The 16,657-nt window shown below is 33.5% G+C and overlaps 1 protein-coding gene across 1 annotated transcript in view; it reads right to left on the bottom strand.

The window, feature by feature from the left end:
- The window catches only part of zc3h6 (zinc finger CCCH-type containing 6), a 22,058-nt gene extending 5,401 nt beyond the window's left edge, over positions 1 to 16,657 (bottom strand). Inside the window, exons 1-11 of the mRNA XM_682645.10 lie at positions 16,246 to 16,657; positions 11,217 to 11,433; positions 10,435 to 10,557; positions 8,040 to 8,292; positions 7,808 to 7,944; positions 6,439 to 6,567; positions 6,235 to 6,349; positions 6,005 to 6,114; positions 3,544 to 3,761; positions 2,471 to 2,886; positions 2,187 to 2,366 (exon numbers count right to left, since the gene is read on the bottom strand). Of these exons, the coding sequence (XP_687737.6) occupies positions 2,187 to 2,366; positions 2,471 to 2,886; positions 3,544 to 3,761; positions 6,005 to 6,114; positions 6,235 to 6,349; positions 6,439 to 6,567; positions 7,808 to 7,944; positions 8,040 to 8,292; positions 10,435 to 10,557; positions 11,217 to 11,433; positions 16,246 to 16,331 (1,984 nt within the window). The 5' untranslated portion in view covers positions 16,332 to 16,657. The remainder of the gene's footprint in view (positions 1 to 2,186; positions 2,367 to 2,470; positions 2,887 to 3,543; positions 3,762 to 6,004; positions 6,115 to 6,234; positions 6,350 to 6,438; positions 6,568 to 7,807; positions 7,945 to 8,039; positions 8,293 to 10,434; positions 10,558 to 11,216; positions 11,434 to 16,245) is intronic.

Below are 16,657 nucleotides of genomic sequence, written 5' to 3'. Positions count from 1 at the left end.
CCCGTCATTTTAAATCAAGCACCCTTGTAATTCATAACCCAGCATATGTATGACCATAAAAATCCTCACTGCACATTTCACTTACATTTGATGTTTACATTAAAAATGCCAAAGAAATTAAAAAATTAACCATTTTAAACAGTGATGTTTAACGAACGTTCATATAATCTGTTGAATTCAATATTGGTTCAGGTTCAGTTTCTGAAATATTGCTAAAATGTGCATTATTTGTCAGTGATATGGTACAAATTTTAGATTTTAAATTTAAAAATTCACATTATTTCGTTCTGTTTTTGACAGCAGCAGAGTACAATTGTTGAAATAATACCATAAACAAATTTGATTTCAAATTTAATTCAAGCACATTCACCTATGCTAGTTTTTAACAGTATTTTCCAGGCCTTGAATCCATATGTCTGAAATTCAAGTACTTTAAAGAAGCGTGGGCCCCCTGATGAATTTTCAAACCATAAACATCTTTTTTACGAATGACTATTTTCTGACTATTCAATATTATTATTGATTTGACTTTATTGTTGTTTTTGATTATCAACATACTTTTTACAGATAATCAACAATAATGGAGCCAAAATTTTATCAGCAGAAGTAAAGCTGAAGTTAGAAGAGAATTAGCAGGCAATGATATAAACAGAACACTGAAAGAAATTGTATGAATACTGTGATGTAAATAACGGATCGACTATATATATAATGTTGAAGTCAGAATTATTAGCCCTCCTTTAAATTTTTCTTTATTTTTTAAATATTTCCAAAATGATGTTTAACAAAGCAAGGACATTTTTACAGTATGTCTGATAATATTTTTTCTTCTGAAGAAAGTCTTATTTGTTTTATTTACTTTAAAATAAAAGCAGCTTTTAATTAAAAAAATAATAAATTTAAGGTCAAAATTATTAGCCCCTTTAAGTTATTTGGTTTCGTTAGTCTAAAGAACAAACCATCGTTATACAATAACTTGCCTAACTACCCTAACCTGCCTAGTTAACCTAATTACCCTAGTTAAACCTTTAAAAGCCTTAATGGCACTTTAAATGTCACTTTAAAGTCTTAAAAAATATCTAGTAAAATATTATTTAATATTATTTGAAATATTATTTAATAGGGCGTCACGGTGGCGCAGTGATTAGCACAATCGCCAGTGAGTGTGTATGGATGTTTCCCAGTGATGGGTTGCAGCTGGAAGGGCATCTGCTGTATAAAACGTGCTGAATAAGTTGGCGGTTTATTCCACTCTGGCAACCCCAGATTATTAAAGGGACTAAGCCGAAAAGAAAATGATGAATGAGTATTATATATATATATATATGTGTGTGTGTGTGTGTGTGTGTGTGTGTGTGTGTGTGTGTGCTGTACAGCTGTAAATATATATGCACATGTTTAAAACAGATTGCACAGATTTTGTATCGCATAGAAATAAATATTGATTTTAAAACTGAAATCTGAAATAAATGACCTAAATGCTGTCATAGAAATAATTATTGACTAATACACACACACACACACACATATATATATATATATATATATATATATACACACACACACACACACACACACACACACACACACACACACACACACACACACACACACACACACACACACACACACACACACACAGTATGTGGGTAAATATATAGATACTCATTAAAACAGAATGAAAAAAAATTAGCTTAAAATTTAATTCCACAATGGTCGAATGGCTTTAATAGCCATATAGTTGGAAATATTTTGCAAAAGGCTATGAAAGAGGACCAGTGAGTAAATCAATTCTAGTTTGCTATGATGATGTTTTTTTTTAGACGTTTAATCAATAGTGATATAATCAGGCGGTTTCCTGGTTGTTCACATAAAAATGTTAATTTCCGCACCATTTAATCTCCCTCTAAACTTTTATAAATGTCTTTCTTCTGTTAAACACAAAACAATATATTCTGGAGAATGTTGGGAAAAAGCAGCCATTGACATCCATAGTAGAAACAAAAATGAATGAAAGTCAATGGCAGTTTTTTACCCCAGCATTCTTCAGTATATAACCACTCAAACTGAGTAAATAAACACTGAATTTTTAGTTGAGTGAACCGTCCCTTTAAGACTCATTCCTGCAGCACTCTAAAATTCAGTGTTAAAACAAATATTCCTTTAAAATGTTTATTTTCTCTAACCTTTATCTCTGTTGGAAGGTGTAGACCCTTGTCCTTCCTCCCTGTGAGAGTCAGAGTCCTGCTTGTTCTGGTTTAGATGTAAAAGCAAAGCCTTCTGTACAGCCGGAAGGAAGTCCTGCATGCCACTGGAATCGGTGTTACCATGTGTCTGGGAGTCCTGCATGGGTCCCTCATCTGTAACTGCAACAAAATAAGAGCAATCACTCATATTTAATATCTTTCAATAAAAAAAAAATGTTGCATCCCAAATTGTCAAATTATCATCATGCTAAATGAAGACCTACCCCCTTGAGTAAGAGACTGGCTGCTAAACAAATTCTTGAAGAACTCTGAAGGCATCTGGCCCATGTTTGGGAAAGGCATGTTCATTTGCACATCCGGCATGGGTGGAAATGGAGCCCCCTGTTGATTGATTGGAGGACAGCTCATGTGCTGCATGCTGCCGTGGAAAGCTGGTGGCTGGCCTGGAGGTGGCATAGGAAAGCCTTGTGGTGGAGGTTGGCATGGAGGGCTTTGGGGAATTACTGGACCTGTGAATGGTGGTGGAGGACTCCCCATTGTGCCTGGATGAGGAGAATGTGAAGGATTGGGTGGAGGAGACATCATATTGCCAGCCTGCATGTCCTCAGGGCTGCTGCCAAACTGTGGACCACCTTGAAACTGTCCAGCAGGGGGAGATGTGCTGTTGTAGAAATTGGGTCTGCGATGTAAATGCATAATAAACAGGTTATAAATGAAACCCCCAAATAATAATAAGATCTAAAAATATATTTAATAATGACAGAATTTAAGCTACATTCAAACGCTTCCAATGTTTTAACACCATTTAAGGTGACATTTATTGCCATACAACTGAAAGCAGCAGCAGATAGTTTACCTCAGATCTTGGAAATAAAATAGCAAACAGTTTGAAAATGAAAGTCAGAGACTTTCAAAAGAACAACAATCAATCACTCAGCCTATGTACTTTTAACAATGTACATTTTTAATATGCATTAATTAGATTATTACCTTTACCATTTTGTTGGGACTGCAGTGGCTGAAACTTAAGTTAATGATTATAGTATTTAAACTATGATATATAAACAGTCACAGGATTATGACTACAGTATGTTTCTGCTGTGTTGCGTAGAGTTGGGTGCAGACAGCCACATTGCTTGTTGCAAAATTCTTGTCATATCATGTTTAGTTAGGATGCAGTTTAAGCATAACAAAGGCCATTAAACAGAGCTATATTACAAAATTGTGAAGGACTTTTAATGCCTGAAATAGACCTTCTAAAATTGCATGATATTCCAAAAATTCCATGAACCGTGGGAACTTCCAACAGGATTCAATCTGTAAATGCAAACAGTACCTTAGAGCGATTTTCTGTGCCAAGTCCACAGTAGGCTGAACTTTGATCTCAAACAGTGAAGGGATCTTCTTGCTTCCATCTGTGGGACTTCCAGGCCCAGGAGTGGGTAATAATCCAACACCTGGAGGGGGTTTAGGCAGGGGGGCAATTCCTTGTTTTCTCAGATTTTCTAACTCAATTTCGTCTTCATGGACAGTTTCCTCATCTGTATTTAAGATCTAAGATGTGCAACAAAAAATTAGATTTTCAATGCATGCTTAACTCATTGAACATACCATTAAATTATTATGAACGCATAAACGCATGCTTCTGTTAATTGGCGGTTTGTCTGAAGCAACTTAGTGTCCCTGGATAGTTATTTAAGTAGTCATTTAACATTTCATGAAAGTCATTTTTAACACTTCATTTAAAGGGATAGTTCACCCCCAAATTATAAATTACTCTATTTACCCACCCTAAAGCAGTTACAAACCTTTATGTGTTTCTTTCTTCTGTTGCACACAATATATACAGCTAAAGTCAAAATTATTAGCCCCCCTGAATTATTAGCCCATGTTTATTTTTTTCCTAATTTCTGTTTAACGGAGAGATTTTTTCAACATATTCCTAAACATAATAGTTTTAATAACTCATTTCTAATAACTTTTTTTTTTTTGTCTTTGCCATGATGACTAATTAATATTTCATTAGAAGTTTTTCAAGACACTTTTATACAGCTTAAAGTGGCATTTAAAGGGTTAACTAGGCAGGTTAGGGTAATTAGGCAAGTTATTGTATAACGATGGTTTGTTCTGTAGATTATCGAAAAAAAAAATTACTTAAAGGGGCCAATAATATTGTCCTTAAAATGGCTTTAAGAAAATAAAAAAATATTTTATTCTAGCCGAAATAAAACAAATAAGACTTTCTTCAGAAGAAAAAATATTATCAGACATACTGTGAAAATGTCCTTGCTCTGTTAATATATATAAAACCATCGACTTCCATGTTGGGAAAAACAAATACTATCGTTACAGGTTTTCAACATTTTTCTAAGTATCTTCTTTTGTGTCATCAATAGAAAGAATCTCATAAAGGTTTGAAGTAAACAGTGAGTAAATGAATGACTGACTTTTCCTTTTTGGGTGAACTATCCCTTTAACATTACTATCACCATTGTGTAGTCAAGCAAGGTTTTATTCCGAAAATCTAATGTATTTCAATGTAATCAATGTATTTTAAATATTCTAGTGCATGCATTTCTATGTAAACCGAATGTTCAGTCACAAGGTTCATACCTTCTGAAACCTGGACCTAGTGACTTCCCTGTGTATAGTCCAGCCAGTTGGCCCAATGAAGGTGTCCACTGGTGGATAAAGGTTAACTGCGTGTTTGGCTTTTCCAGTAGACCAGGGGTGTCAAACTCAATTCCTGGAGGGCCGAAGCCCTGCATAGTTTAGTTCCAACCCTGCTCCAACACACTTACCTGTAGGTTTCAAACAAGCCTTAAGGACTCAATTAGTTTGATCAGGTGTGTTTAATTAGGGTTGGAACTAAACTGTGCAGAGCTGCGGCCCTTTTGGAACCGAGTTTGACACCTGTGCAGTAGACAATGTTGACTTACTTTCAATTTAACCCTGCTCACAGCCTTCGATCGGCATCAGGACCCTATTTCAGCCACGCTGTAAACTCGAGGCCATGGGTGGTAGGACTTTCTCATACAGTGCGTCTAAGCTGTGGAATGCACTACCCATCAGAATTAGGAATCCCGCCTATCTGGACTGTTTTAAGAAACTTCTTAAGACTCACCTTTTTTTTCATTTCTTTTAACTTAGAAAGATCAATTTGTTAACTTTTTATTCTATCTTATGGTTTATATTCGTATTGTTTTATTGCAATTTTTTTGTTGTCGTGCTGTTCTGCTTGCCTTGTATTGTTAGTCTTTTGCCTTGTAGCGCTTTAAGCTCAAAGTTTATCTGACTTCAGTCATAAAACATTGAGAAGACTATATTAATATATAATTGAGATGAATTGTTGAATCTTTTGTCTTTACTCTTAACTATTACATTTGCTCATTTGCATACCCATATCGCTCAGAGGAATCGTCTCAGCCGATGGCGCCCCTCACGGTCACACTCTTGTCAGAGGTAATCGACTTACACTTATAAATGGTTGCTTCTATGCTTGCTCATTCTGAAGTATTTTTGATTAGTCCCCTTAGATGTACATCCTTGAGTTAAAGGTAATATTATTTATAACAATGGCCATGACCTCTGATTAGAAATAATATTACCTTTAACTCAAGGGTGTAATGGGTTAGGAGTTTTTTATTTACATTTCTGGGTAAACAAATCCCTTCAGCATTACTATCACCATTGCATAGCTGAGCAATGTATGTTATTTAAAAAAATCTGAGTAATCAATGTATTTATAATATTCTAGTGCATGCATTTGCATTTGTATAGTACAAGTTAATCCATACCTTATCCAAAAGTTCCTTGGTGACATCAGTTAAAGGCTCATGGGAGAACTTGCAGTTGTCTCCTTGATAACACTTTGCTCCGGTGTGAAAGAACTTGCAAGGATACTCGCGTAAACTTTAGGGTCAAGGAGAAATAAGATGAAACATGCTTTTTTTGGAAAAAAAACAAACATGTAACGATCATTTCTCAGTGTCAATCTCTCAAAAAACTCTTTGTTTTAAAAGGATATTGTGCATGTATATACAAATATCTCCTTTGGTACAGTATCCCTGGACGTAAAATTTGCACAGTTCTTTCTTCTTCTCTGGAACAACATTATCATGTTCAAACTTGCACTGGTCACCCTGTGAAGCATTAAGATCACATTTCACTAAGAGTATAGACACCTTGTCAAATATTAATTAATATTTGTAAGAGTGGTGAATAAGCTTACTTTGATGCATCTACCCTCGAGGAAATATTTGCAAATGTGTCTTCCATTGTGTTCAACCGTATGCTGATTAATGAATTCCTGACTCATGATTGGACGCTTTTTCTGGAAAATGGGTGGGCCTTTAGAGTCCTGTATGAAGACAACATAACATAACAATAATGAATACCATGAGATTTTATTGGTTGATGCTGTGTTGGGTGTCATTAGTTACAAAGAAACTAGTTACTGTAATTAAATTACTATTGCACTGAAAACGATAAGTATTGGATTACTTTCAGTTTTATGTTAATTAGGTACTTAAAATACAATTGCCTTAAATACTATACATAAATTCAACAGTTCTGAATAAATCATTAAAGAGAAGCAGTTAAGAATAAATTTATTTCAATCAATAATTTTCTGCTTAGTCCCTTTTTAATCACGGGTCGCCACAGCGGAATGAACTGCCAACTATTCCGGCATATGTTTTATGTAGCGAATGCCCTTTTATTCAGTCTTCCACCCAGTACTGGGAAACACCCATACACTCTTGCATTAATAATTTTATTTTTAATAATAAATGTATATATTCTTAAATATTTGATAATTTTATTATTTTTTTAGTTTTGCCACCTTTTTTATTTTTTTTAAGTTACAAGACACATGCTGCACATTGCTTGAAAAAAAATGAATTAAGAAATTAGTTTATAAAAACATAAGGTTGTAATTCAGAGAACCAGAGTAATTGTGTATGTGTGTGTACTTTTTTATATTTTTGTTTTCCAGATATTTTGCATAACAACTTACTTATCAACTAAGGTGTTTTTGTCTGACAATTGCACATGCTTAAGAAACTATGCTTTTTTATAAAGGTATGCAAATATATTGTATGAATGAAATAAGGTGTCAAAAATTTGAAGCGTTTTGTGCTTTGTGTTCCATTTTTAAAACAAAACTAAAAGGCACCGTTTTAAATCAAACTTAAAGAATCGAAGATTTAATTTCTATTGCCTATGTGTTGACATTTATGTGAATTTTTTGTATTAAGTCAAATAGTTACATTTTCAGTTTTCAGACAAAGTAACTAGAAAAGTTGAATTTAACTACAATCTAATTTTTTTTTTGTATTTAAAAAAATATATATTTTAAAACTATTCTATTAACAATAAAATGATAATCAAATATATCAATTATAACAGAATACAATTATACAAATAAAGGCAATCATTCTGGGTCCTGACCATTGCTTTGTGCAATAAAGCATTTGTCAGTAGATGTAGTCCAGATCTTTAATGTACACATTTGTACCAAGTTAAAATTATATTTTTTCTGAAGTAATTTACCCAACACTGGGTGGAAGTAAATCCAAAAAAGGGAGAGAATTTCTTACCCCATCTCCTCCCATTTGCTCTCCTCCTCGACCACGGCCTCTGCCCCAGTTCTTGCCCTTTAGTTTCTTATTTTTGTTCAGCATTCCTCGTCCTCTACCAACAACACCACCACGACCTCTGCCACGCTGCCCACCAACTATATAACATGCAAAAACTTTATTCATCATGATTCAGATTTATAGATTCATCCATTTAATTCCCATCTATAATATAATAAAGTAACAAACATACACTGCTGCTGCTGCTGCTGCTGTTGTTGTTGTTTTTGCTGTCCCTTCATATTTGATCTCTTAGACTGGTCTTTAGGTGTCCCACCTTTACCATGACCAGACGACTCTTTAGCATGCTTGTATTTGGACAGCTCCTCTGAGTAATCGTCTTCGTCGTCATAATCATACTTTTCTTCACTGTAGTCACTGTATTTGTCCAAATCACTGTTCTTATGCTGCATTGATCTCTGGATTTTTGTGGGTTCATTTTCCCGCTGGAGACATGAATAGAAAGAGGAATTATATAGACATATTGTCACCTTAGAATTATAAGGTTCTATCTGACAATTTTTGTCAAAATTGAGTTATTGACATATTTTTATTAAATGACAACGTATTTACATTATGCGATGTTTTTATAAGTTGTTTACATTTTAAGACTTTTTATTTAAAAAAACAAATGTTACACACATACTGTTTGCTATGGATTGCAAAATCTTTAAAGCTCTATATCTCAAAATCATTCAGAACGCAGATAGAACCTTATAATAACAAGGTGAAGATATGCTAAAATTCAGTATTTTCAATATATTGTGATTAGAGATGCACCGATATGGATTTTTTTTGCCATTATCGATAACCCATTACTCTTAAGATTTAGAGGCCGATAACCGTTATATTAGCCGATAAATATAAAATTTATATATAAAATTTAAAATTATAAATTTTACATTTTTATTCAGTAAGCAACTGATTTCAATTTAAAAACTTTATAAAAGTTTGAACTAATCTTAGAATAGCCTACTCAAAGCAAAAAAAGCAATAATTTTAAAATTGCATATAATATTATATAGACCTATATTCACAATTTCACACAAATCAGAATGCCAAAAATAAATTATTAGCTTTTCTTCTCATAGTAAATTAACATGCAGCTTAACTGTTGCATAAAAATAATAGGTTAAATAACAAAATTGGATTTAAATAGCAAGTTAAATAAATGTATTTTAAATTAAATAAAAATGAAAGAACTGAAACCAGCTCAAATGTTCTTGAATAAAACATGTTACAGTAATGTACATATGTCGAAAAAGCGTTTTGATAGTTCAGAGCCACCATACAAGTGAAAAGCTTAATACAGATAGTATTACTTAAGAAAATGTGGCATAAATTCGTCCCATTTGGTGTTTTAGATTCTTTTGAACACATGTAGGTTTTGCTTGTCAATCAGACAACGCTAGTTCGTTCTTGCTGTCAATTGCACATCCACTCATTATAATAATAAATATGCCACTCAAATTGAATGCAATCTTACATCAACAACACATGGCAAGCAACACGTTGATATAAACATATAATCATATTAGATTACAAACAACCCAACGAGTTGTTTAGCACATGTGCATCGCTGCTATTATGCTTTCCTGGGGCAATTTAAAACAAAATGCAAAATGACACAATAAAACATATCTACAATGATAAGAAATATAGTTACTTACTGAGTTATTAACACACAGCAATACCACACAAAGACAGGACTTTAAAGGAATAAACAATGTGAGAAAAGCTCTGTTATAGTGCACTGGACAAGTCTAAACAAATTCGACCCATGCATACGCAAGGCAAGCAGTTATGTACAATTACGTAATCTATCGGTTTAAAGATATCGGCCTAATTTTGATATCGAATTGATAACGATAACAATTAAAAATAGCATTTATCGGCCGATAATGATATGGCCGCCAATATATCGTGCATCCCTAATTGTGATAATGAACATGCATGATATTGCTATCACGAGCACTTCAAAATACACTGAATACTTATTTGTTATTAATATTTCAGAGAGCTTTTTTAAAAATCCCATTCCTATTGTATTTGCAGTGTTAATCACAGCGCCAAATGCTTGGTGACTTAATTGGTTCATTAGCTTAATAGTTCATCCATGAACATGTTCACATGTTAACCTGGACTACTACACGCTAAAAAAACGGACTGAAAATGATGTGACTGTTTATATGGATGTTGTTGTAAAAAATCGTAGGTGATGTAAATTTCTTAGTAATGCATAATAACGCATTAAAATCATAGTTGTAAACAGATTACAAGTTGTCACTTATGTATTTGAGTTAATAATTATTACAATTCTGTTGTATTTTTTACTAATATTAACATAATAACGCAAGTTGAGATGGCTAGAAAAGCTTATTTAATTAATATAAAAATAATCTAAAAATAAAAGGCAGCAAGATTTTTTCAGTCAGTGTTTATATACAATAAAGCTATAAGCCAAGTAATTTTGGTTATTATACCTGTTAAGGTAACTTTTTTTGCAGATGAAGTCAATATCATGATAATACCGTATACTATGCCACTGATAATGCAATTTTAAATCTAGTGCATGACCCTGAACTCACCTGTGCAAAATCTCCATCGTGATCACGATACACTAATTTGCTCTTCTTGCTCTTACGTCTGTCTTGACGCTCATGTTCAGAGTCGTAGCTGTCTGAGCTGGAGCCACTGGACGGGGTGTGATGCTGCATTGGCAAATATTACGAAAAAAAGGCATAACATATTCAATCCTTTGTAACACTTTACAATAAGGTCTTATTAATGCATTTACTAACATGAACAAACAATGAACGATACATTAATTATTTGTTCATATTACTGAAAATACAGTTGTTCATTATTAGTTCATGCTGACTTACTGTTAATTAACTACTGTTAACAAGCATGAATTTAGATGTTAATAATGCATTAGTATATGTTAAATTATGAATAATAAATGCTGTACAAGTATTGTTCATAATTAAAACATGTTAGCAAATACATAAACCAATGAAATCTTAGTGTGACTAAATATTTATATTTAGAAATATTAAAAAATTAAAAATATTTATAATTGAAATAATTAATAAAGCAATAAAGCAAAACAATTCTGTGTTTTTTGGTTATTTTAACTGCTAAAGTCATCGTTTTTGCAGATTAGGTCAATATTGTGATCATTTTCAGCAATTAACCACAACAAGAAAATCTAATACTGGCAGAAGCCTAAAGGAACAAAAAAAAAAATAAATTATATATATATATATATATATATATATATATATATATATATATATATATATATATATATATATATATATAAAATTTTAACAAATAATCATTCAAAAGGATGCACCACAAAACATACCTTTTGCCGATCTCGCCGCTTTCTCTTTGACCGGTGCTTTTCTTTAATTTTCCTGTGTCGTTTTCGGGAATGCCGGTGTGACTTCTCATCTTTTTCCTTCTCTTTTCCCTTCTCTTTGTCTTTATCGAACTCTTCAGACTCTTCTTTAGTTTCCTTAACTTCTTCTATGCTTATACCTTCATCGTCTATTTCTCCATCTTCCAATTCACCATCCTCCCTGTAAAATAAATTGTAAAATGCTTGAGAACTCACAAAAAAAAAATCTAAATCTGTCAAATCAGCTAAAACACTAAATAACAATAAACAAAAGAACAACTTTAACTTTATTTCTAGAGGACATTTAATCAAACCTAAGTTGGTCAAAGTGATGAACAATAAAGGGGGGTGGGGAGGAAATTATATATAAATAAAATATAAATAAATAAAAGCATTCTCCCACATTACCATGAATAAGAAAGTGAGCAGTATTTAATGGTATTTGGAAAGGCAAGCATCACTTTTACTTCTCAATCTCAGATTTAGAGGTTTTTTATATAATGTTAAAGATGTTCCCAAAAAGCAACCACCCACAATGCACTAGCAACCACAAAGTACATCCTAAAACTGTTAACTGTAATAACTGGAAACAGTAATGCAATGCACTAGCAAACACACACAATACAATACAGGGCATTTCCTGCATAGAGAATTACGAGGCGCCCACGGCACCTCCACCAAATTTTGTACCACCTCCACGTTTTCACAAAAATCCAGCAGGCAATCACAAATACAGACAGATCCCATAGTGATGCTCAAGCACTGGTCTTGTATTGAATTACATTTAATGTTAGTCTTTTTAAACAGGTTGGTGTATTTTTTGATAAGATTACAAGACTAATACAAAATGTGTTTGTTTCAAGTAGCAAAAATGTAATTATTGGATAACTCTGCAGCCTTATTTTAAACCAGGAACAACCCTGCAATAGTATTATGAGAGTTTGCATGGGAAAACACCACTAACATATTCTTCAGTACACATAAAACTTCAGCTATGACTAGGCCCACACAGAATCTGCGCGCATAGATTTACGCAGATTTTTAGCCCATCGAGTCTATGTACTTACTTGTGTAAATGGGTGTAAACTTATATTTATTTAGTTTTTAAAAATCAATTTCACTAATATTATTGTGATATAATTATAGTAATATTAAAATTTCCATATGATTTATTTGCGAAATAGTTTGTAATCTTTTCTTTCTTTTAGTAGATATATTATATGAGACTTGTTTGTTTAGCAATTAAGTGGATCTAATTGGGTTTGCATTGTCAACATTAAAGTAAAAAATTTATTATTTTTTATTTAATATATTAAGTTTATAGTTATAATACTCCTATAATAATTTCGCATAAATCCGCAGATTTTTTACAAAATTCTCTGCAGAAATAACAAAAAATTTCCGCAAACTCTGTCTGGCCCTAGCTATGACTATAATCTCCTTTTGTTAATAGTAGTTAAGTTACAATTTTCATAATATTATGTATATTGAATGATACATTATTATTAAGTTCTAATATATTCATATTTTAAATAATAATATATAATTATAAAAAATAATAATAAATATATATGATTATAATATATAATGATGGGAATCATCTTTATTGTCCAATGCAAAACAAATGGAGCAGTACACTCTTACTGGATTAAAACATGCATTCCAGGCAAGATATATTGCCTTCAGAAGGGCACTATAAAAAAAAAATCATGGCCGCCATATTAAAGTGTCATTTCAAACCGAAGTGATCAAAACTGGCCACTTCAAAGGGCCCTTAGGAATGAAGGAGTTTAAAAAAATACAACTAATGGACACTTCTGGAAATTATCCTTTGAGCAGGAAAGCGGTTTGAAGTCAAACACTGAACTCAATTCAGAAGGGCTCATACCTATGCTCTAATCCCTTCAGAGGGACACTCCGAAGGGATTAGGGCATAGGGATGAGCCCTTTAGATTGGAATCCACCCAATATGTTTGTTTTGCTGGGTGTCAACTTACCAAAAGTTACCCAGTGATAAACTCTAGAGTGAGAACAAGGACACAATAACACTGAGACTCTGAAGGTCTCTCAGATTGGCAAAGTAGGTCATGACACTGTATAAGGAAAGCAATACCTATGGGATTTTAACATAAAGGTAGCAGAACTAAATAAATGGCCTTTATTTACTGTAAAATATGGTGCTATGATCTCTGGTGTATGTTTAAAAAATTTATATAATGACAAAAATGTTTTTATATAGGCCAATGCTTGCATATGGGATGATTTAGTTACTTTGTAAGTGAAATTAGTGGACTGATGTCTAACTTTTGGTGTTGTGTTCAGTGGGGAAAAGCAAAGGGCAATAGAAACAAAATGCAATGATATTATACTTTTTCATTACTGAATTTATAAGCACTAAAATCATGGGCAATTTTTAGTTTTTGTTTTGTACACTGAAACACAAAGTGCTATATTTCTGCTAAATGTAATATGAAACTAACATGATTCGGAGATGCAATAAAAATGTATTTGCATCCTGATGCTGTCAAGGCCAAGCCAGGAAATCCTTTATTTAATAATGCATGCTGTGTTTTATACATCACTGCTGGCCAGATTTGCAATTGAAGTGCTACTATAAAGATGCAACATACATGCATCTAGATCAGAAATTGTTCGGAAATCAGGTCAAAAAGTCTCAAAAAATGGCCTAGATATTAAAAAAAAAAAAAAAAAAAAAAAGTGGGGCAAAAGAATTTGTGACTTGTTTCTCTGTGAGTTTAGAAACTATGATTCAATTTCAATTTATTAATTCAAGATTTTTGGGGAAAATGATATTTTACAAAAGTGGGCAACAAGTAGTGCTAAAGGAAAAATTTAAATGAATAATCCTTTCAATGACACTGTGTTGAAATATTTGTGAGGAAAATGCAAAATATGAACTCTGGTTACATAAAGTTTACTCTTCAATGTCAATAGCTGTGTGCCAAGCACCTATTTGGTTTACAACCAATCCAGATGTGAAAACTGATTTCAAAAAACAATTCAACATCAGTGTTTTTGACAAAAGAAAAAGACAACATGCAGTGTGACTTGTTAAAAATAAAAATTGTGAAGATGAAAATTGTACACTATCAACAATGAAAGAAATATTAAAATTTTGATGTCAAGTTAACAATGAGCATAACTTCTCAGTCTTTGCTCCAATCACTGGCTGATAATTAAAATAGCTCAACACATGGCTTTCAATGGCTCAACAGTCCTGTCATGAATCCCCACCAGACATGTTTTCCTTTCACAAGTGGGAGGGGCAATAAATTGGACTGAGTGGGCGGGGCAACTTGCGCTTAGTGAATATTTACATATTGAAAAGCCTGAATGTGATGTATTACAATTACTATAAATAATAACCAACTACAATCCTTCACAAAAACATAACCCAAATGTCCTTAAAAAGCCGCTAAATCAAGTCCAAACAAGTGGGGAAAGAAATGGAAATTGACAAAGATGAGTAGTCGCTTGTTTTCCTCTGAAATAATAAACAGGAATGCATAAAGGGGAAAAAAATTGGTGAATTCTAATTACAAAAAGTTTCCTCTTCAATGTCAACTGTAACTATAAAGGTGTGCCAAACTCACATTTGGTTTAAAAACAATACAGATGTGAATGCTGACTTTTAAAACCAGTTCAACATCAGTGTTTTTGGTAAAAAAAAAAAAAAAACACCCAGTGTGACATGTTAAGACATTAAAAATTGTGATGATGAAATGTGCACATCTAGGATGAATGGAAAAATAAATTAAAATGTTGATGACAAGTTATCAATGGGCATATAAACGTGTCAGTCTTTGCTCCAATCACTGGCTAATTAAAATAGCTCAACACATGGCTTTCAATGCCTCAACAGACATGTTTTCCTTTCCCAAGTGGGAGGGGCAATCAATTGGAATGTGAGTGGGCGGGGCAACATACACCCAGCGAATATTTACATATTCGAATGCCTGAATGCGACGTATTACAATTACTATAAATAATAACCAACTACAATCCTTCGCAAAAATAACCCAAATGTCCTTAAAAAGCCGCTAAATCAAGTGCATAAATGGAAATTGACAAAGATGAGCAGTCACTTGCTTTCCTCTCAAAAATAAACAGGAATGCATAAAGGGGGAAAAAATTGGCGAATTCTGATCACACAAAAGTTTCATCTTCAATGTGAACTGTATCTATAATGGTGTGCCAAACTCCCATTTGGTTTAAAACCAATACAGATGTGAATGCTGATTTTAAAAACCAGTTCAACATCAGTGTTTTCGACAAAAAAAAAGACAACACCCAGTGTGACATGTTAAGAAGTTAAAAATTGTGATGATAAAATGTGCACATCCAGAATGAATGGAAAAATATATATATATAAAGAAATTATTGCCAAGTTACCAATGGGCATATAAACTTGTCACACTTTGGAGTCTTTGCTCCAATCACTGGCTGATAATTAAAATAGCTCAACACATGGCTTCCAATGCCTAAACAGTCCTGTCTTGAATCCCCAACAGACATGTTTTCCTTTCCCAGGTGGGCGGGGCGATCAGACTGAACGTGAGTGGGCGGGGCAACATACGCCTAGTGAATACTTGCATATTCAAAAGCCTGAAAACGACTTATTACCATTAATAATATAATAACCGACTACAACCTTCAACAAAAACCCAAACGTACTGAAAAATCAGCTAAATAAAGCGCAGACAAGAGATGAAAAACTGACAAAGACAAGCAGTCTCGCTTGTTTTTCTCTGCAACACAATACTAAAATGAACGTGCATGCAGGAAAATATGAGCACTACTTAGTGAACTGGGGGAAAGGAGGCCTGTCCAGAATCGAACACGAAGCCTAAAATACTCCACGTTGGAAAAAAAAATCAAAAATAAAAACAAGATATAGGTGTCAAAAGATTCACATTCAAACACATGAACCTGCACAGTGAAGCATTTGCAGATAAGAACTTGTTTACTCGACCTTTCTTCCCCTGTCAGCTCACAGTCTGTCATGATTTTGTCAAGTGCGGGGCTTGGGGGACTGGAGAAGAGGCTCACAAAAGCCATGATGGTTGGAAACGGAACTGGCCCTTCTCCGAAACCAGAGTGAGGAGCATCAGTCACTCGTTGGCTGAAGCTTTTGATATAACTGACAGTCTGGAGGAAAAACTCACGGTTTACACGTCTCAACAACACATGAGACGCTTAACAGACATTATATCCGCTCTCATGTTTAACGGCTGTCTCAACACAGCTTTTGATACCCTCAGCTTTGTTTATGTCCCCGGCGGTTTCACAGGTGCCCTGGTGCGAGACTGCAGACGCAGAATATTGTGTTTATAATCGAAGGCTTTTTCGGGATCTTCCACAGACATGGCGCCCGCAACATTTTC

The sequence above is a fragment of the Danio rerio genome, chromosome 13 (assembly GCF_049306965.1).
Source record: "Danio rerio strain Tuebingen ecotype United States chromosome 13, GRCz12tu, whole genome shotgun sequence".
NCBI classification, from domain to species: domain Eukaryota; kingdom Metazoa; phylum Chordata; class Actinopteri; order Cypriniformes; family Danionidae; genus Danio; species Danio rerio.
Note: the sequence above shows the minus strand (reverse complement) of the source record. Positions and strands in the feature narration are given on the sequence as shown.